Source organism: Melanerpes formicivorus, unplaced genomic scaffold, assembly GCF_026170545.1.
Source record: "Melanerpes formicivorus ecotype bairdi unplaced genomic scaffold, bMelFor1.0.p_v2 SCAF_134, whole genome shotgun sequence".
NCBI classification, from domain to species: Eukaryota; Metazoa; Chordata; class Aves; order Piciformes; family Picidae; genus Melanerpes; species Melanerpes formicivorus.
Genome location: NW_027142486.1, coordinates 919723 through 940530, shown reverse-complemented (window position 1 = coordinate 940530; position 20808 = coordinate 919723). Strand labels below are relative to the sequence as shown.

Below are 20808 nucleotides of genomic sequence, written 5' to 3'. Positions count from 1 at the left end.
GCTTCCAGTCACTGAAGATCTCAGTGTCGAGGCTTTAAGCACTGAGGTATCTTAAACCATACCTTACAGGCCTCCTAGATAGGTCCCAGAGGGGGTACCAAAAAGTGTAATCTCCTGTTATTCCATGCCCATAAGCCCTGCATTTCTATAACCACTGCCATTTCTCTTTGTTCTTCCATTTTTTGTACCTCTCTGCTCCCAGGAGGACAGGTGGAGCTTTATCTTGGGTTTGTGCAGGGGACTCAGGCTTGTTCAGCCTTGGCCAGGCTGCCACTTGGGGCCTGGAGTGGCCTGGCTTGGCCTGGAGCTGGCAAGCAGAATTTCTCTTGGGGGTGGGGAGGAGGGTGCATGTGAGGCCTGGGTGTTTGGCCTGGTTTGGAGGAAGGTGGTGTGAAGCTTTGGCTTAAGGAGGTTCTGAGGTTCTTGGAGAACCATGGCTGAGGTGGATGATGGATTTTGTGCTGCTGTATGCAGTTGTGATTGATACTTCCACTGCCACTTCTTTCTTTCATAGCCAGCAGGGAGCATTGTCCTTTACTCCCCTGGGAAGGGCTGAAGAGCAGCTGTCTCGCTCCTCAAACCAAGACACTCAGCCACTCTGCTGTCCCTACTGCCCAGGCCACCAGTTGTCCTCCCATCTCCCAGTGTTCCCAAGAAGAGTCGTCAGTCTCAGCCCCAAATTTCCCCAGGGGGCTGGAGAGGTGTCAGGGATGGCTCTTAGTGACCCTAGGTTTGAGTTTGGTGTCACCTCTGGAGCATTACTGGGTTGAAAGACTGGGCTGGGAGGTGAGGGAGACTGGAAGGTGGCAGTGCAGGGAAAGGAGAGGCACTGGGAGATGGGGAGGGTCTGGCTTTTGGAGTCTTCATGTTGAAGCAGTGAGTGGTCACTGCTGTCAGCAGTACTCTATCCACCCCACCCCCCAGTGCCCCTGGAGGTCTGGGCTGTTTGATTTGCAGCTGCCCCATGCAGGAAGCTGGAGAGATGCCAAGGAAGGTGGATGGATCCGTGCCAGAGGTGAGGGTGACTGCGTGCCAGGGCTGGGCTTGTTGCCAGGGCTGGTGCCACTGCCAAGCCTGCCTTTGCCCTGGGGGCTCTTAGGAGGAAGAAGGAGGAGTCCTGGGAGGGATAAATCTGCCCCTCACCTTCCCCAGCTTCACCCAGGACTTACCACACCACAGAGGAAAATGAAGGTGGCAGTGGTCGGCGTGGCTCTGCTCTTCACCATCCTGCTGTGCACCCCAGCAGATGCCAAGGTAGGACTCCAGTGCCACAGGGAGGGGCTCATGGGGATGGGTCATGGCTACAGGACATGTGGAATGAAATTGGAGTGGTGAGGATGAAACCCCTTGATTTGGCCTCTCCCTTGCCCAAGCAAGAGGCTCCTCCAGGCTCCCCTGCCTCTCCTGGCAATGCAGCTCTCTCCCTCCCACAGCTCCATCTCTTCCCTCCACTTCCCCCACTAAGCAGCTTCTTGTGCCCAAGGCCTGAGTTCCTCAGTGAATGCCTGGAGCTGTTCCCTCCCTGGGAAGGTCCAACACCAAAGCTGGGAAGGCTCCCACCAGTTTCTTCTCTTGGTGACCCCACACCCCTCCCTTCTGCAACTCCCCAGCCCATGCTTTTGCTCCCCTCAAACATCTTCTGCCTGAGATCTCCTCCATGTCCTATCTAATGTCCCCAGATGCCCTCCCTTTGATCTCTCCCAATGCCTTTCTTTCCATCTTGTCCCTCAGCCCTTTGCCTTTCATCCTCTCCATTGCAGTGGTCGCCCCAAATCCTCTTCCTGCCATAGCCATTCCCAAACACTCTCCCAGTCCCCTTGGTTTTGGCCTCTTTCTTCTGCCCCCACCAACCAGCTCTCTTGATGTCCCCATGCCCCCTCATCTTGAATTCTTTACCTATCAATTGCACCCCACACTGTCCTGCCCCTTCAACACTCCAGCCCAGTCCATTGGGGTCCATTAATTCACCCCAGTGCTCTGTTGTTGGAAGCCTTTTCCTTAACCTCATCCTCTTTGGAGACCTGAATTCCCTACACTCTTCTTGTCTCCATCCCCAGCCCTGGACCCTGCATGGAGAGGCATCCCAGGGGAACTTGGAGGAATCAGGCTGAGGGGAGCAGAAGGCATTTTCCCCTTCAGACCAGAGGGAAGCCTTTGGCCTGCTGGGACTGAGGACACTTGTGCCCCACTCAGGGCCCCACTGAGGTTCCTTCCAGGTCACCTCTTTGCTCTTCCTCCCTAGGCACTGCTGGAAAGCATTGAGGAAAATTCTCAACTGGATGTAAGTAGTGAGGTGGACTTGGAGGGCATCCAGTCTGGGGAACGGGAGGGCATTTTGGCCCTCCCATCTCTTGCTGGGACTGGAGGTATCCCAGTGACCAGTGAGGTCTCCTGGTCTCTCTGCAGGTGAATGTAGCCAAACCTGAGCCATTGGAGAGTGTCGAGGTGGGTACCACGAGTTCTGCTGGCCCCACCCCCTCCCTTCCCATGGCCACAACACTGCAGAGCATCCCAGGGTGCTCCAGCACATCCCAGTGCATCCCACTGCAACTCCAGAGAATACCCCAGCACCCCAGTGCTTTCCAAGGGAGGACCTCTCCCCCAGAGCCCCCTTTGCATCCCCATCCACCCCAGTACAACCCAGTACACCCCCGGATGCCCCAGTACACAACCACACAGCCAGGTGGGCCCCTTCCCAGGATCCTCACTGCCTTCTGGGCACCACCATCCCAGCTCATCTGCTCCAGAAGCAACTTCCCCAAGGACTCCATTGCTTCCCCCCATCCTCCCAGCACACCCCAGTGCACCCAGACTTGTCCCTAACCTCCCTTTCTCCCCAGCTGCCTGCGGCTGATGTCCTGCTGGAGCGGGTGCGCCAGAAGCGCCTGGCTGTAGCTGCTAAAGCTGCTGTCTAGGTGAGCAGCACCAGGGCATTCCTAACCCCACAAAGAATCCTGGGCCCTGGGGCATCCCTGAGCCCTCTGGGGTGGGCAGACCTTAGGTGTGAGAAAAGGAAACAGAAGTCACTGTCCCTGATCCGTGCCCCAGGGGACACAGCACAGAGCTGGCTCTGTGCCTTTGCTTCAACTCACTAGGGCTCTACAGACCCAGAGGGTCGCTGTGCAGGCCAGGCAGAGGCTTTGGTGCCACACAGACCCCCACAGGCACAGTAAGAGCTGGGCAGGGCTCTGGGAGATTTAGGGACATCCCAGGGTAACGACACACTGGGCAAGGGACTCTGATGACATCTGGATCTCAGGAGAGCCAAATCCTGTCCAGGGTATATTGAGAGCTCCAATTCCCTTCTCTTTCCCCAAGTCTCTGCAAAGAGACATAGTGGGGACAAGGTTCCTCTTATGTCCTAGCTGACCCTGGGAGTCTCTCTCTTTCAGGGCTGGAACTGCTGGTGACACCTCTGTCCTGGCCCCCTTCAGAGGAAAGAGGAGATGATCATCCTGGATGTCCCCACCTGATCCCCTGGGAGCCCTGGGCCATGTCCCTCTCATGATCAATAAACCCCCTCAGCAAAGATACACTCTGTGTGTCCAGGACCATGTTGCCCCTCCTCTGCCATTACCCCAACACCTGCATCCTCTGGCAGCACCATGGTGAGGAGCAGACTGGCAGAGGGCAGGTTCTGGCAGCATGGATGCCTGGGAGCCTTTGTCCAGAGAGGGTTCCCCTGGAGCATCCTGCCATGAGGCTGGGAGATGCAGGCAGTCACAATGCCAGGCCTTGGGCAGGTGGTGTTTGGGAGGGGTGAAACGCTCTGGTGTTTTGGGGTGAGGGCAGGTGAGGAGCATGGAGAGGCAGCTGGGACCCCTGGTTCCTCTGCCCCACTCTGGCAGGGGTGGTGGTTCCCTATCCCATGGGCTCAGCACCCCTGGGCTTACAGGAGATTGCAGAGCCCCATGCAGAGCCCAGAAGCCTTCCTGGCCCTCAGCCCACACTCTTCTCTGGGATACCCCAGTGCAGACCAGGAGGGCAGGCCATGGGCACAAGACACTGGTTGGATGCTCCTCTGTCCCCTGCCCTGTGTGGCCCAGCCTTGGGGACTTTGTGTCCATTCTCTGGGCTGTGCTTTGGTCTCTCCAGGCATGCACTGAGTTACCAGCGACTGTCACAGCGGCAATGTTTCCCTCACCCCATGGCATGTGGTGAACTCAAGAGCCTTTTCCAGCCTCAGTGGTTCCATGATTGCATCATTTCCTCTCTTCACTGGGGGTGACTTCAGGGGAATATTTCCCTGGATGCAGAGGGAGACCTTAGCATCCCCAGGGCAGCCAAATACAAGAGGAATGGTGGGCAGCAGCTTCCTGTGGCTTATCTCTGGGCTGCGGGGCAGGGACTGGAGCTGTCATCTGGGGAACCAACAGGAAAAGGGGAAACCACAACTGGGGCCTAACAGTACTTAAAGGGCTGATGAGAAAGCTGTGGAGGGATTCTGAGCAGGGCCTGGTGTGACAAGGCAGGGGCTGATGGTTTGACCTGAGGGAGATTCAGACTGGAGAGAAGGAAGAAATGTTTGACACTGAGGGAGGTGAGAGCCTGGCCCAGGTTGCCCAGGGAGGTGGGAGATGCCCAATCCTGGAACCATTCCAGAGGAGATTGGAGGGGGGCTTTGAGCAGCCTGCTCTAGTTGCAGATGGTCCTGATCATTGCAAGCAGGTTGGTCTCTGTGATCTTTAAAGGTCTCTTCCAACCCAAATCATTGTATGATTCTGGGATACTTTGGGATTCTTGAGGACAAAACATGGAGAGGTGTCCTGGCTTGAGCTGGAATAGAGCCAACTCTGTTCAGGGATCTGACTGCTCAGCTCAGTCTCTGCTCAGTGCCAGCACTTTCTGATGTTCAGAGCAGGTTTGCACCGTGGCTGCCTCTGGCAGTGAGAATGCTGATGTTCAGAGTGCCTGCCAAGGATTGGTGTGCAGGCCAAGGTACACTGCTCAATCTTGTGTTCCACCTTGGGGATGCAGAGTACAAGGCTGCACTTGCAGGGAGGAATGGACAGGAGAGGTGACCCTGAACTGATCAACAAGAGATTCCACTCCATCTACATCACACTCAGTGTAAATCTGAGGCACCACCAGCATGACGCCTCTTCCTCAGTGGCCAACACCCGAGGGGGACTCTGTTCTGCCTTCTGTCACAATCCATGAGTTCCTATTACAGTCTGAAGGGAGAACTTCAGCCTAGTCCCTGACTGCAAGGAGTGAAAGTAAAACAACTTTTTAGTACCCACTGGGCACAAAAGCAAAATAATGCTAAGGTCTACAGAAGTCATTCCTGTGACCCTGTGATCCTGGGATAGAGAGCAGTGTCACAGCAGATTGGTCACAGACTCCAATATGATAATTGAAGGGGTTCATGAGAGCATCTGAGGGCCCTTGTTCATGCCCCAAATATCTGCTGTAACCCAGCAGAAAACCAGAGCTGGGTCAATGAGCTCATTCTGACACAACTGACACAATAGGTCCCAGAGGACTGGAAGCTGGCCAACGTGGTGCCCATCCACAACCATGGCCGGTTGGATGAGCCAGGCCTGTCAGCCTGACCTCAGTGCCAGGCAAGATCATGGAACAGGTCATCCTGAGTGCAATCACACAGCACTTACAGGATGGCCAAGGGATCAGGCCTAGCCAGCATGGATTTAGGAAGGGCAAGTCCTGCCTGACCAACCTGATCTCCTTCTATGATCAAGTGACCCACCTGGTGGATGTGGGGAGGCCTGTGGATGTGGTCTACCTGGACCTCAGCAAGGCCTTTGACACTGTCCCCCATAGCAAACTCCTGGCCAAGCTGTCAGCCCATGGCTTGGATAGGAGCACACTGCATTAGGTTAGGAACTGGCTGGAGGGCCGAGCCCAGAGAGTGGTGGTGAATGGTGCCACATCCAGCTGGCAGCCAGTCACCAGTGGTGTGCCCCAAGGATCAGTGCTGGGGCCTGTGCTCTTTAACATCTTTACTGATGGGCTGGATGAGGGCATTGAGTCCATCATCAGTAAATTTGCAGGTGACACCAAGCTGGGGGCAGGAGTTGATCTGCTGGAGGGTTGAGAGGCTCTGCAGAGAGACCTCGACAGGCTGGGCAGATGGGCAGAGGCCAAGGGCATGAGACTGAACACATCCAAGTGCCAGGTGCTGCACATTGGCCACACCAACCCCATGCAGTGCTATAGGCTGGGGTCAGAGTGGCTGGAGAGCAGCCAGGCAGAGAGGGACCTGGGGATGCTGGTCGATGGTAGGCTGAACATGAGCCTGCAGTGTGCCCAGGCAGCCGAGAGGGCCAATGGCATCCTGGCCTGCATCAGGAAGAGTGTGGCCAGCAGGAGCAGGGAGGTCATTCTGCCCCTGTACCCTGCACTGGTTAGGCCACACCTCGAGTACTGTGTCCAGTTCTGGGCCCCTCAGTTTAGGAAGGAGGTTGACTTGCTGGAAGGTGTCCAGAGAAGGGCAACAAAGTTGGTGAGGGGTTTGGAACACAAGCCCTATGAGGAGAGGCTGAGGGAGCTGGGGTTGCTTAGCCTGGAGAAGAGGAGACTCAGGGGTGACCTTACTACTCTCTCCAACTACCTGAAGGGAGGTTGTAGACAGGCTGATGATGGTCTCTTCTCCCAGGCAGCCAGTACCAGAGCAAGAGGACACAGTCTCAGGCTGCGCCAGGGGAGGTTTAGGTTGGATGTTAGGAAGAAGTTCTATATATAGAGAGAGTGATTGCCCATTGGAATGGGCTGCCTGGGGAGGTGGTGGAGTCGCTGTCATTGGAGGTTTTCAGGAGGAGACTTGATGGGGTGCTTGGTGCCATGGGTTAGTTGATTGGGTGGTGTTGGATTGGTTGAAGGGGGACACGATGATCTTGGAGGTCTCTTCCAACCTGGTTTATTCTATTTTCTATATTCTATATTCTATATTCTATATTCTATATTCTACTTCCTCCTGATTACCCTGAGGATATTAAATTCACTGCTTCATGGTCACTGCAGCCAAGGATGTTTCTGAGCCTCACATTGGTTACCAGCCCTTACCTGTTGGTGAGAACAAGGTCCAGCATAAATTGATAACCTCTGGGACAAGAGGGCACTCAGAGGGAGGCTGAGCCAGCCCTTGGCCCTTGGCTTTCTCTTCCATGGAACAGGCAGGGAGGATGGAGAGATGTCAGTGAGGGAGATGAGAGATTGAGGTGAACTTGGAGAGAGGACTGGGTGTCTTGAAAGGAAGAGGTGCAGCTATGGGACACCATAGGGCAGGCTGTGGTGGGGACCACTGAGGGCATTGGCAAAGCCTAAAGCCCTCATCAGAGATGACCTCTTCATCACCATGGCTGTGGCCATTGTCTCTGCAACCAGAAGGTAGCTGAACTTCATTCACAAAGACCTCATTGCCTCCTTGCCCCACCCAGCACTGTCACACCATAGACCTGCTCCAGACATTGCACATCCTCACACCCCACTGCCCCAGGAAGAGCCCTGAGCCATGTCTGAGGGACAGGATCTGCCTTCCACGGGGCTGGGGGCCAGGACTTGGCCCTTTGGCTTGATCAAGCCCATCCAGGTTTGCTCAGCATCAGAGCAACCCTGGCACCGTCTTGAGCTCCAGGTTGTTGCTCTTGCTTCTGCTTTTCTGCTCTAACAAGCCCCTGGGGAGGCTTTGTCAGTGATGGTCCTCAGTGGGACCCATTAGGGCTCCAGCAAAGTTGGCAGTTGGCATTTGGCTTCCTGAGAGGTTTCTTCAGCTTGCTCTCAGTCTCTGAGACTCATGGACTCGACACCAAGGCCGCCAGAGGAGTCATTAAATGCCTGGGGCTGGTCCTCTGCTGCTGAGCTGAGCCAGGCTCCTGGGCTGGAGGGAGCTTCTGTCAAGCAGGCAGCACTGCAGAGAGACAGCTCTGCCCAGGAGCTGCTCCTCTGCACAGGGCAGCAGGACTGAGGGCACTGCCAGGACATCTCAAGGAGATGAGGAAGGCAGAGAGAGATGCAAGGTAGGCAGGACAGGTTGGGTGCTGAGAGCTCAAAGAGGAGAAAGCTTCCCAGCCCTGGGTGTGGTGAGTCTGTGGTGCAGGAGGATGGATTTGCAGTTTGTGGAGCTTGTAAAGCTGCCACATCCCACAGCCTCTGGGATCTCTCTCTTCTAGGGAGGGGCAGGAGATGCTCCAGAGCAGAGCTTCCCATCTGCACCATCAGAGACACAGGACAGGACAGCTACCTCCTGCTGGGGTGACTGCAAGGCTGTGAAGCTTGGAGTGCACAGAGTTCCTGCACAGAAGGAGAAGTAAATGTGAGAGGATTGTCTGGGAAATAGCCAAGGAGTTGTCTGAAGGAATTCTCTCCTAACCTGTGTGATGTCTTCTCCTCTTCCAACAGTCCTCCATGGCCAGAGACAGACCATGTCCAACAGCAGCTCCACCACCCACTTCCTCCTGCTGGCATTCACAGGCACAAGGCAGCTGCAGCTCCTGCACTTCTGGCTCTTCCTGGCCACCTACCTGGCTGCCCTGCTGGGTAACAGTCTCATCATCACCACCATAGCCTGCGACCACCACCTCCACACCCCCATGTACTTCTTTCTCCTCAACCTTGCCTTCCTAGATCTCGTTTCCATCACCACAATTCTTCCCAAATCCATGGCCAATTTCCTCTGGGACACCAGGGCCATCTCCTATGCAGGATGTGCTTCTCAACTCTTTTTCTTTTCCTTGTTCCTTTCAGCAGAGTATTTTCTCCTCACCGTCATGGCCTACGATCGCTACGCTGCCATCTGCAGACCCCTGCACTATGAGACCCTCCTGGGCAGCAGAGTTTGTGTCCTCCTGGCAGCAGCTGCCTGGGCCTGTGGCTTTCTCACTGCTCTGCTGCACACAGCCAATACCTTTTCCCTGCCCCTCTGCCAGGGCAATGCTGTGGAGCAGTTCTTCTGTGAAATTCCCCCAATCCTCAAGCTCTGCTGCTCCACCTCCTGCCTCAGGGAAGTTTGGCTTCTTGCTTTCAGTGCTTTTGCATTTGCAGGATGTTTTGTGTTCATTGTGGTGTCCTATGTGCAGATCTTCAGGGCAGTGCTGAGGATCCCTTCTCAGCAGGGACGCCACAAAGCCTTTGCCACCTGCCTGCCTCACCTGGCTGTGGTCTCTCTATTTATCACCATTGGCATCTTTGTCTACCTGAAGCCCCCCTCCATCTCCTCCCCATCCCTGGATCTGGTGATGGCAGTTCTGTACTCGGTGGTGCCTCCAGCAGTGAACCCTCTCATCTACAGCCTGAGGAACCAGGAGCTGAAGGATGCCCTCAGCAAACTGATGCCTGGGTGTTTTGAGAAGCAATAAACTCTTTGTGTTCTCCTGCAGAGCAGTTCTGATGCCTCTCAGGGCAGGCCCAGCCTGGCTCCTGTACTTTGGGGGGGGTGGAGCTGGGGAGGGGGATTTTTGCTATTTATAATGTTGTCATCCCCTTTCTAATCCCCTCCCTGCTTTGCTTTTCTGACCCAGAGTTTGTGTAACAGGAGCTGTGCTCCTTCTTTGGTTAAACAACAGAAAGGCTTTTCTGTGAGCATTTGTCTTTTCCTGAGCTCCTTCCTCCAAGCCTTCTCTGCAGCTCCAGGGCCAGTTCATCTCTTCAGAGGTAGAGGTGAAGAGTCCCAGCACAACAGCTCTGCCACACAGCCCCAGCACTCGCTCTTCCAGGGCTGCTCTCTTTCCCCTGCCACACTCTCCTTCAGATCCCTTGTGTTGGTCTAAGGCCTGAGCGCTGTGGCACCTTGCTCATGGCTCTGCCGTGTGCAGCCCTGTGACCGCAGGCAGGGACAGGCCATGAGCACTTCTGTGACTGAGCTGGCCCCCAAGGGCAGTTCCATGAAGACAGGTGATCTGCTGAGGGCAGTGTCTGGAGGCTTAGGTCTTCATCTAAAGTTTCTTTCAGGAGCATGCCCAAGAAATTGCCCCCCAGAGACAAACACCAGGGAAGGGTTGAAGTGTGGAGTGTGCAGGGATGGGGCACACAGCAGTGTCCTCACACAGCCAGGCCTCCTGCAGGAGTCCTGAAGAGCATCAGAGCAGGGTCTGACCTGTGCCTGTGCTCACTGCACACCCTGGGGAAGCTGTCCCAGGGCAGTCACCCTGGACTAGTCCCTCACAACCACCACTTCCAGCACTGGCCTCTCATCCCACCTTGGATAGGTTCCTAGTCCCTCCCTGGGAGGCCAGCAGTGCCTGCTTGCATTGTGCAGGTGAGAGGTCAGCAGGGGCATTGTGTGTGGGGTGAGGGGAACCTGAGTGAGCACAGACACCAGCAGCCAAGGCACTGGAGGTTGGAGGAGCCTCTCAGCCTCTGGCAGGGGCAGCAGGAGGCCAGGGAGACCCTGTGACTGCTGCAGTGCAGGGTCTGTGTGAGTGATGGGGAAAGATTCTGTCTCTAAACATCCCAAGGTGAGGAAGGAGTTCATGAGGCCAGCTCAGATGTGGACACCTGACAGAGCTCTGACCTTTCTGTGTGTGACTGCAGAACAAACTCTGCTCCAGCCAGACTGATCCCAAGTGTCTTTGTCAAGCTCCTTGCTACAGCTCCTGTCTGCTCACATCACCCTACCTGGACTGTGCCCTGAACTGTGCACAGAACCAGCAGAGAGGTTTTGGGTCTTTGGAAAATGCATCTTCAAGGAGGCCAAGAAGGAGGATGGGACACATTCCAGGCTGGTCACCCTCAGCACAGTCCCTGGGAAGGTGATTGGCCAACCCCCCCTGCAGCTATTTGCAGGCCAAGAGAGAGAGTAAGGAATATCTGTGAGTAGGGATAAGAAGATGGTTTGTCCCTGGACCTTAGCCAGGGCTTTGCCATGGTCTCTCATAGTTTCTTTAGAGCCAGAATGGTGATAGCTAGAGAGAAGCAATGGATGAGGTGGTGGATGGGAAGCCAGCTGGTGGATCAAGCCCAAATGTCACCAGCTTGGAGTGCTCCTGGCAGATGCTTCCCAGTGACATCCCCCTCAGGGCAAGCCCTTGGGCCAGCACTGTACAATGTCTTCATCAGCTCCCTGCACCATCTGACCCAGGGCCTGTGCAGCTCCTTTGGGGATGAGGCCAAACTGGACAGAGCCTCTGAGGGACTTCATCTGCTTCCCCCTGCCTTGAGTAGGGTCACTGGACAGGATGATGTGCAGGGACCCCTTCCATGAATCACCAGGACAGATCCAGCAGCTCCTCTGAGGAAGGTTTCTCCACTCAAACCCTTGGCAGGAAAGGCACCAGAGGGGTTTGATGAAACTTTGATCTGCTCAGGCTCTGGCCACAAGGAGGGGGATGGTTGGGTGTGGAGTCATGTGGTCAGTTGTGTCTCAGGAGCTCACAATTCACTAGGGAGACTGTGAAGGGGCTGTGAGGTGACTTCTGCCTCAGGAGGGGATTGGCCAGCAGCAGGAGCATGGCTGGAAAGGGACTGTGAGGTCAGTTCTGTCTGCAGGAGCTGATAGGGCAGCCCTGGGCTCCTGGCTGGCAGATGAGCTTTTAAGTTGCCATCTGACAGCATCTCTGCCAGGCCAGCAGAAGGCAGCTGGCTGGCACAGGGACTGTCAGATGCCCTCTGCCAAGGGACCTGGGCTCATGGCAGGAAGGGGCTCAGGTATTGGTTGCCAGGTCTCTGCTGCCTGAGTACCTGATGGGACAGCAGCAGGCACAGGGCTCGGTGGTGTCTGTCTGAGAAGCTGCAAGGCCAGCAGCCTTGGGAGCTCCTGGTGAGGCCACTTCTGCCTGCTCAGCTGAAAGGCCACAAGAAGGCTGATGGGATGGGTGCCTGCTTGAAGGGTGCTTCCCAGATGGAGCTTTCCTTGGAGATAGGAAGCAGCAGGAGAGAGAAACACTGCCACATGGTGCAGCTTGGCAGGTGGGGACTGGACATGAGGAGCAAGAAACCTCTCTCAAAGGGGAGTGCTGTGGTAGGAGAAGGTCTCCAGAAGGAGTCTGAGCTCAGCTCAGCAATTAGTGTTCCAAGGAGCAGAGTGTGAGTGTGGACAGACATCAGGGAAGGTCTGGAAATGCCAAGGTGGGGAAGTGAGATGAAGGTCTCCAGCCTGCAGGGAAGCAGAAGCAGCTGTGGGACAGTGCAGGGCAGTCTGTGGTGGAGATGGCAAAGGGCACAGACAATGCTGGGAGTGATCAAGAGAACCCAAGGCTGTGCCCCCTTGGCTATGACAACCATCTGCCACCAAGGCCTGTGAGGAGACATTGTCCTAAGGCACTGGCAGGGCCTCAGTGCCTCCTTGCACTTCCCCAGGAAGGCTGGGGGCTGTCATCCCCTTGTCCTTCACTCAGCATCACAACATCCACAGCCCCCTGCACCACACATGAGGGACAGGATCTGCCTGCCCCGGGGGCTGTGGTCAGACCTTGGCCTTTCTGCTCCATAAACCAAACCCAGGTTTTGTTGCCCTGCACTTTGCCTTTGTCTCCCTGCAGTCATGGGCTCCAATGAGCTGCTCTAAGGAGTCCCTGGCGAGGCTTTGGCAGTAACAAGCCTCAGTGGGGCCCATTCCTACTTCAAGGAACTTGTGTTTTGCTTCTGACTTCTTGAGCAGTCTCTTCAGTCTTCTCTCAGTGCCTGAGGTTCCTGTAATGAGCCCAAGTGCCCTAAGGAGCTATTTGTGTCTCTGTAATTTCCTTCAAGATTCCAAAGTGCACCTAATAAAGCTCATTTGGTGATCATTCATCAAGTGATATGAGCCAGGCTGTCTCACCAGCACAGCTGCACTTGCAGAACATCTGTTTCTTCAGCTCTGACACTGTATGGACAACTTTGCTCCTCACCTCCCCAGCCTCCCCATGATTGTCCCTGCCCACCTCGGACTGACTTACTGCTCCTTGCATCAGACTTCTCCACTGCTCTCTGCAGCTGGAGCTCACAGCTCCATGGCACCAGCTCCCCCCTGCTCTCCTTAGAGACGTGTCTGCACACAGCCACAGCAGAATTGTTGCTGTTTGGAAGCTAAGCAAAGTAAAGCCTGAGAAAGTCCCATCAGCAATGCAGCCCCCCTGGAGCCAGCTGCTCAGCACAAGCTGTCTCTCAGCAGGTGGCCTCTCTACAAGCCTGTGGCCACACCGACAAGTTGAGGCATGGTTATGATTTATCAGCCAGGCAGCATTTCTGGGTAGTGAGAAGGAGGTTGGATCATAGCAGCCACTTTGCAATCCCCAAGGTGATTGAGCAGAATGTGTTATAGCCAAACAGCCACTGAACAGCCTCCTCCTCCTCCAGAACAAGAGGACACAGTCTCAAGCTGCACCAGGGGAGGTGTAGGCTGGATGTTAGGAAGAAGTTCTTCATAGAAAGACTTGTTAGCCATTGCCATGTGCTGCCCAGGGAGGTGGTGGAGTCACCATCACTGGAGGTGTTTAGGAAGAGACTGGATGGGGTGCTTGGTGCCATGGTTCAGTTGATTAAATAGTGTTGGATGATAGGTTGGACTTGAGGATTGCAAAGGTCTTTTCCAACCTGGTTAGTTCTATTCTATTCTATTCTATTCTATTCTATTCTATTCTATTCTATTCTATTCCATTCCATTCCATTCCATTCCATTCCATTCCATTCCATTCCATTCCATATCACAACTCTGGAAGTGCCTCACACAGGACATTCTCCTGAATAGGTTTTGGTTAATTCTTCCATAGGCTCTCACGTTTGGCTTGATCTGTGTCCTTGACTCTATTACTGCATCACAGGTTCCACCTTGTGACCAAAACCAGAACTGCAGCTTTTCTCTTCCCCAAACATTGCTTTCCCTAATTTTCCCAAGTTTCTGATTTTCCTGAATGATTTCTACTGTTGTGTAGAAGCCTTTTGTGTAAATAACCAAACCACCACCGAATCTGCAAATGAGCTCTGGTGAGACTTTTGCATTAATAAATAATGTATGTATTTGTGTGAATATCTTTGCCTGATTATTGATAGATAAATGAATAATTCATATCCTCATGGTGCAGTGAGCAGGGTATTCCATCCTGGAGGCCTTGCCCACAAGGGGACATGGATTTACAAGCTCAGATTTGGAATGGGTGAGACAAAATTGTAAAATTCCAGATCCCACTGAGGAAGACTTAGCCAAGGCTGCTGCGAACCCACAGTGACCCTGCTGTGACCCCAGCAGTGACCCTGCTGTGACCCTGCTGCAAACCCACAGTGACCCTGCTGTGACCCTGCTGCAACCCTGCTGTGACCCTGCTGTGAACCCAGCAGTGACCCTGCTGTGACCCTACTGTGACCCTGCTGCAAACCCAGCAGCGACCCTACTGTGACCCCAGCAGTGACCCTGCTGTGACCCTGCTGCAACCCTGCTGCAAACCCAGCAGCAACCCTGCTGCAAACCCAGCAGTGACCCTGCTGTGACCCTACTGCAACCCTGCTGCAAACCCAGCAGCAACCCTGCTGTGACCCCATCAGTGACCCTGCTGCGACCCTGCTGTGACCCCATCAGTGATCCTGCTGTGACCCCTCTGCGACCCTGCTGTGACCCTGCTGTGAACCCACAGTGACCCTGCTGTGACCCTGCTGCGACCCTGCTGTGACCCTGCTGCAACCCTGCTGCAAACCCAGCAGCAACCCTGCTGTGCTCCAGCAGCAACCCCAGCAGTGACCCTGCTGTGACCCTACTGTGACCCTGCTGCAAACCCAGCAGCAACCCTGCTGCGACCCCAGCAGCAACCCTGCTGTGCTCCAGCAGCGACCCCAGCAGTGACCCTGCTGTGACCCTGCTGTGACCCTGCTGCAAACCCAGCAGCGACCCTACTGTGACCCCAGCAGTGACCCTGCTGTGACCCTACTGTGACCCCAGTAGCAACCCTCCTGTGCTCCAGCAGCGACCCCAGCAGTGACCCTGCTGTGACCCTGCTGCAACCCTGCTGCAAACCCAGCAGCAACCCTGCTGTGACTCTGCTGTGAACCCAGCAGTGACCCTGCTGCAACCCTGCTGCAAACCCAGCAGCAACCCTGCTGTGCTCCAGCAGCAACCCCAGCAGTGACCCTGCTGTGACCCTACTGTGACCCTGCTGCAAACCCAGCAGCGACCCTACTGTGACCCCAGCAGCAACCCTGCTGTGCTCCAGCAGCGACCCCAGCAGTGACCCTGCTGTGACCCTGCTGTGACCCTGCTGCAACCCTGCTGCAAACCCAGCAGCAACCCTGCTGCGACCACAGCAGTGACCCTGCTGTGACCCTACTGTGACCCCAGCAGCAACCCTGCTGTGACTCTGCTGCAACCCTGCTGCAAACCCAGCAGCGACCCTGCTGCGACCCCAGCAGTGACCCTGCTGTGACCCTACTGTGACCCCAGCAGCAACCCTGCTGTGACTCTGCTGTGAACCCAGCAGTGACCCTGCTATGACCCTGCTGCAAACCCAGCAGCAACCCTGCTGTGCTCCAGCAGCGACCCCAGCAGTGATCCTGCTGTGACCCCAGCAGTGACCCTGCTGTGACCCTGGGCTCCTGCGGTGAGCAGGTGCTGGACAAACTTGAAAATGATGAGGCAAAAAAGTGGATATTTTGATAAGAGGATTTTTTATTTGGAGAAAGAGTTGAGAGGTTGGAGATAAGGAGCCAGAGGCTTCATGGTTAAGGAGTCTAATGCTGTCTTTAGATCACTTGTGGAGTCAGACACTGATTGTATTTCCAGCTCCTCCCAGAGCCCAAACAGCTGTGCAATCCCAACATGGTTGGTGGAGACCACGCCTGGGTGTCCGGAGCCAGACCCTCTTCACCTTCTTTATTTCAAACTGCCTGAACTGTGGTGCCACAAAAGGGATTTTAAGGAGATAGACTCTAAAGTGGTGTCTTTTACTGTGGCACAAGACTTTAAGCCGATAGCAGCCATGGATGTTCTGGTTGTGCCAGCTGCTCTGGGCACTGTGGCACTGAACCTTTCTGCGATGTGCATTTTGAAGGAGCTGCAGCTTGTTTCACCACCAGATGTCGATTCGGCCTTAGCCTTACCAAGGATCACCACTCCACCAGCTCTGTACCCAGCCTGTCACTTGCCAAACCCCTACAGGACATGGAATGTAATGGTACTGTGACACTATTGCACTGTGACCACATAGTACTGTGATGTTCTGGCACTCTAACACTCTGTCACTCTGATCCTATGGGACTGTGATGCTCTGGTAGTGTGATGCTATGCACTGTTTTGATATGGCAGTGTGAATCTGGGGCACTGTGAGCTCTGGCTATGTGATGGTATGGCACCAGGATGCTCTGATCTTGTGGAGCTCTGGTATTGTGGTGCTCTTGTACTGTGATGCTCTAGCTCTGTGATACTCTGGCACTATGATGCTCTGAGGTTGTGAAGCTCTGGTACTGTGATGCTCTTTTACCGTGAATCTGTGGTACTGTGAAACTGGCACTGTGAAGCTCTGGCACTGTGACACTATGGCACTGTGAAGCTCTGTTGTTGTGGTGCTCTGCCACTGTGACACCATTGTATTTTGACCCTCTCTCATTGTGGCACTATTGCATTGCTACACTTTGGCAGTGTGACTCTGGCACTGGGACGTTATGGTACTGTGATGCTATGGCACTGTGTCGATATGGCACTGTGATGCTAGGGAACTGTGATACTGTGATATTGTGATGCTCTGGCTCTGTGATGCTGGGGCACTATGATGCTCTGAAGTTGTGACGCTCTGGCACTGTGACACTCTGGAATTGTGATGTTCTGGAACTGTGACACTCCAGCACTGTGATGCTATGCTATTGTGATGCTCTGGCTCTTGATGCTCTGGCACTATCTTGCTCTCTCACTGTGATGCTATGGCACAGTGACGCTCTGGCACTGTGATTCTCTGTCATTGTGGTGCTCTGATACTGTGACACTCTGGAATTGTCACTTTCTGGCACTGTAATCCTCTGGTATTGTGGCACTATGCTACTGTGATGCTCTGGCATTGTGATGCTCTGATACACTGACACTCTGGTATTGTTACTCTCTGGCACTGTGATCCTGTGATGCTGTGATGCTCCGGCACTGTGATGCATGGACATTGTGACACCTGCACTGAGATGCTATGGTACTGTGATGCTACGGTGCTGTAATGCTCTGCTACTGTGACGCTCTGATACTGTGATGCTATTGTACTGTGACACACTGGCACTGTGACACTCTGGCACTGTGATACTCTGGAACTGTGATGGTCTGGCACTGTCACACTCTGGAAGTCTGGCACTTTGGCACTGTGACACTCCGGAACTGTAACACTCCGACACTGTGAAACTCTGGCAGTGTGACGCTCTGGCACTGTGAGGCTGTGGTACTGTGATGCTCTGGCACTGTGATAATTTGGCAGCGTGATACTTTGGCACCGTGTCTCTCTGGCACTGTGACACTCTGCCTCTATGACACTTGTAGTGGTTTGAGCCTTAACTGGGAGTTAAGAGCTCAGATGGGGGCAAGGCTGAGAATCTCTCCCCTGCTCACCCCTCCTCCCTCCCAACAGAAGGGGGGAAAAGGAAAAATGGAAAGGGAAGGAGCAAATCCACCAAGCAATAATTTGGAGTCAGCCTGGAAGTAGAGAGGTAAAGAGTTTTCTTTAAACAATATATAACAATATATAATAATAGCAGGTAAGGTTCACAAGGGCAATAAAAACCTTTATTAGAATAAACCAAACCAGGTTGGAAGAGACCTTCAAGATCATCGTGTCCAACCCATCAACCAATCCAACCCTCCCAAACTGCTAACCCATGGCACCAAGCACCCCAGCAAGTCTCCTCCTGAACACCTTCAATGACGGCGACTCCACCACCTCCCCAGGCAGCCCATTCCATAGCGCAATCACTCTTTCTGTATAGAACTTCTTCCTAACATCCAATCTGAAACTCCCCTGGCACAGCCTGAGACTGTGTCCTCTTGTTCTGGTACTGGCTGCCTGGGAGAAGAGACCATCATCCGCCTGTCTACAACCTCCCTTCAGGTAGTTGTAGAGAGTGATAAGGTCACCCCTGAGTGTCCTCCAGGCTGAGCAACCCCAGCTCCCTCAGTCTTTCCTCATAGGGCTTGTGTTCCAAACCCCTCACCAACTTTGTTGCTCTTCTCTGGACTCGTTCCAGCAAGTCAACATCCTTCCTAAACTGAGGGGCAAGGAACAAGGATGGATAGGAGGGGGGGGAAAAACCAAGAATACAAAACTAGTCTCTCCCTCTGAAGAGGCATGGAGGCAGCAGGGAGAATTACATAGAATAGAATTACATAGGATAAACCAGGTTGGAAGAGACCTTCAAGATCATCGCATCCAACCCATCAACCAATCCAACCCACCTAAGCAACTAACCCATGCCACCAAGCACCCCATCAAGTCTCCTCCTGAAATCCTCCAATGACGGCGACTCCACAACCTTCCCAGGCATCCCATTCCAATGGGCAATCACTCTCTCTGTATAGAACTTCTTCCCGACCACATGGCAGAGGATCAGGAGGGCAGCCGCAGTAGCTCTCATCCAGGAGAGGCAGGAGCCAAAAGGAGAGAGCCTAATGACTGCAATGTCCTGCTTTTTATACCCTAGCTGGGCAGGGAGGGGGGGAGTGGAACAGACTCAGTTTCCCAGGGGGAAAATGCCCTGCAGGGAGGGCAAAGCACATGCAAGCCCTCCACCCTGCTCTGTGTTATTTTCAGAATGGGTGTTAACCCACCACAATCCACCCCTCTGTTCCACTTCCACTCTTCTGTCACAGCCCCTTCATCCAATCTTGACATGTGGTATTGGAATCCTTGGTGCAAGTCCCTTGTTATCCCGGCTCGCTCTCTCTCAGGGCAGTCTCTCTCTCTCTGGTGCTGGTCAATGTAGGTGGTGCTTGAACTGGGCAGGGATGTGGAGAAGAATCAGGAATCAGTCTGTTTTTGAAAGGGAAAGGAAAAAATCAGGAACAGTCCGTTGCTGTAGGGAAGCAGGTGAGATGACCCAGGAGTTCTCTGGGTTGGTGTGTGGTGTGTATGTTGAGTCCTGGATGCTAGGCTGATATTAAGCTAGGAGGGAGAAACTTTGAACAACTTATAACTATTCACACAGTGACTATAATACATTGATCCACGCTGCCCCCTCTCAGTTCATCCCCTCTCAGCCAGAGTCACGTTCTGCTGTGGGATACACTGAATGTCCCCAGTTTCTAACATGACTCAGTAGGTGTCACCAGGCCCCTCAGCCAAGACCACCCCTCGGGTTAGTCTGCACCCACTAGCAGCAGGGAAAACCCACACTGGCTTCCCCAGCAGGTTCTTCTCAGCAGTCACAGGAACTCCATCTCCATCCACTGTTTGCAGCAGGTGGGACTGGGCAGGACAAGCTCATTTCACAGATCCTCTGCTGGTCACTAACCAAGTGGCTTGAGCTAGGTGTCTCTCCCAGTTCCTAAAGGCTCCACTCCCCATGGCTTTTAGGGTGGTCTTTAGCAAGCCAGTGTAGCGCTCAACCTTCCCTGCAGCTGGTGCAAGGTATGGGATGTGGTAAATCCACTCAATGCCATGTTCCTTTGCCCAGTCCCTTAGGAGAAGGTTCTTGAAGTGGGTTCCATTGTCTGATTCAATCATCCCGGGGGTGCTGTGTCTCCACAGGACATGTCTCTCTAGGTACAGGATGGTGTTGCGAGCAGTGGCATGAGGTACTGGGTAGGTTTCCAGCCACCCTCTACTTGCCTCCACCATGGTCAGTAGGTACTGCTTGCTGCTGTGAGACTGAGGAAGGGTGATGTGGTCGATCTGCCAGGCCTCTTCATACTTATATTTCGACCATCTCCCTCCATACCACAGAAGCTTTGTGCGCTTGGCCTGCTTGAAGGCAGCACAGATGTCACACTCATGGATTGACGAGAATGGAGACAGGGACGGCAGCACTCAATATGAGTAATAGAAATCATCCAACTTTTTTGTTCCATGCTTTATTATTTATAGTCTTATCTTATGCATAGTTAATTCTATTCTAATTTAACACATACTATTGGTTTAACTCTAAAAGATTACATCATTATTTCACTACTCTGTGGTTTTTTCTACTAAGTCTAATTGCTCTTTTTCCCAGATCTTGCCTCCTCCTTATCTTGTTTGTCTCTTCTCAGGGGAAGCTTGACCTTAGCATATCAGGCTCTTTTCCACAACTCCTACTCCATTGCTATATTTTCAACAGAAAGTCCTTCAAGACCTGAATTGCACAGATGTTCCTGGGACCATTGTCCCTTCTCCCTAAGCCAATCCCCAACAATTCCCCCATTTTTCTTTTGTGCAAGTAAGGCCTTGGAGGTTATCCTTTGAACACTTTGCATGATACAATTATAGACAAGTTTAACAACAATCAAAATTAGTACAATAATACCTAGAAACCTTAAAGCTTCTTTTATCCATTGTATAACCCACTGTGACACATTCCCAAATATTGATCTTAACCAATCATCCAAGGGACTTTTTACAATTGCAACAGCACGTGTGTGATTCCTTAGCCACTTAATCTCAGCATGCATTGACACTCCATGATCTGACAGGTTCAAACAACACATTCCATCAAAGTCTTCACACCCGTACCCTTGAGCCATTGTTCCAGTATTGTAGGACTACAGAGCAAGCATAGTGAGTATAGCACAGTAAAGAAGGTAAAATAAAGCAAAGAAGAAGAAGTGCATATCAAGGGAACTCCTACAACTTATATAAACTCGGAGAGCCTCGTTGGCATAGCTTCATTGGTTCCCTATGAGTGACCACACATCGCACTGTTATGGATTATTGGTCCAACTCCTAATGACATGTGAGGTTGTTGATGCAGGTGTGTGTCCTGTTATTCCCACATAACTTTCTGTGTTTA

At 53.4% G+C, this 20808-nt stretch overlaps 1 protein-coding gene and 1 long non-coding RNA gene across 2 annotated transcripts; both read left to right on the top strand.

Annotated features, from left to right (window-relative positions):
* The first annotated feature begins 981 nt into the window (after positions 1 to 981).
* LOC137456663 (uncharacterized) lies at positions 982 to 3533 on the top strand. Its single transcript, XR_010991076.1, has 6 exons — positions 982 to 1015; positions 1100 to 1254; positions 2243 to 2281; positions 2407 to 2445; positions 2841 to 2915; positions 3393 to 3533. It is a non-coding gene; the product is annotated as an uncharacterized lncRNA (long non-coding RNA).
* Positions 3534 to 8222: 4689 nt separating this feature from the next.
* Positions 8223 to 19863, top strand: LOC137456687 (olfactory receptor 14A16-like). Its single transcript, XM_068168247.1, has 4 exons — positions 8223 to 8275; positions 8362 to 9310; positions 19244 to 19283; positions 19795 to 19863. The coding sequence occupies exons 2-4, from the start codon at positions 8385 to 8387 to the stop codon at positions 19861 to 19863; spliced, it is 1035 nt and encodes a 344-aa protein (XP_068024348.1). The 5' UTR covers positions 8223 to 8275; positions 8362 to 8384.
* Positions 19864 to 20808: the final 945 nt, after the last annotated feature.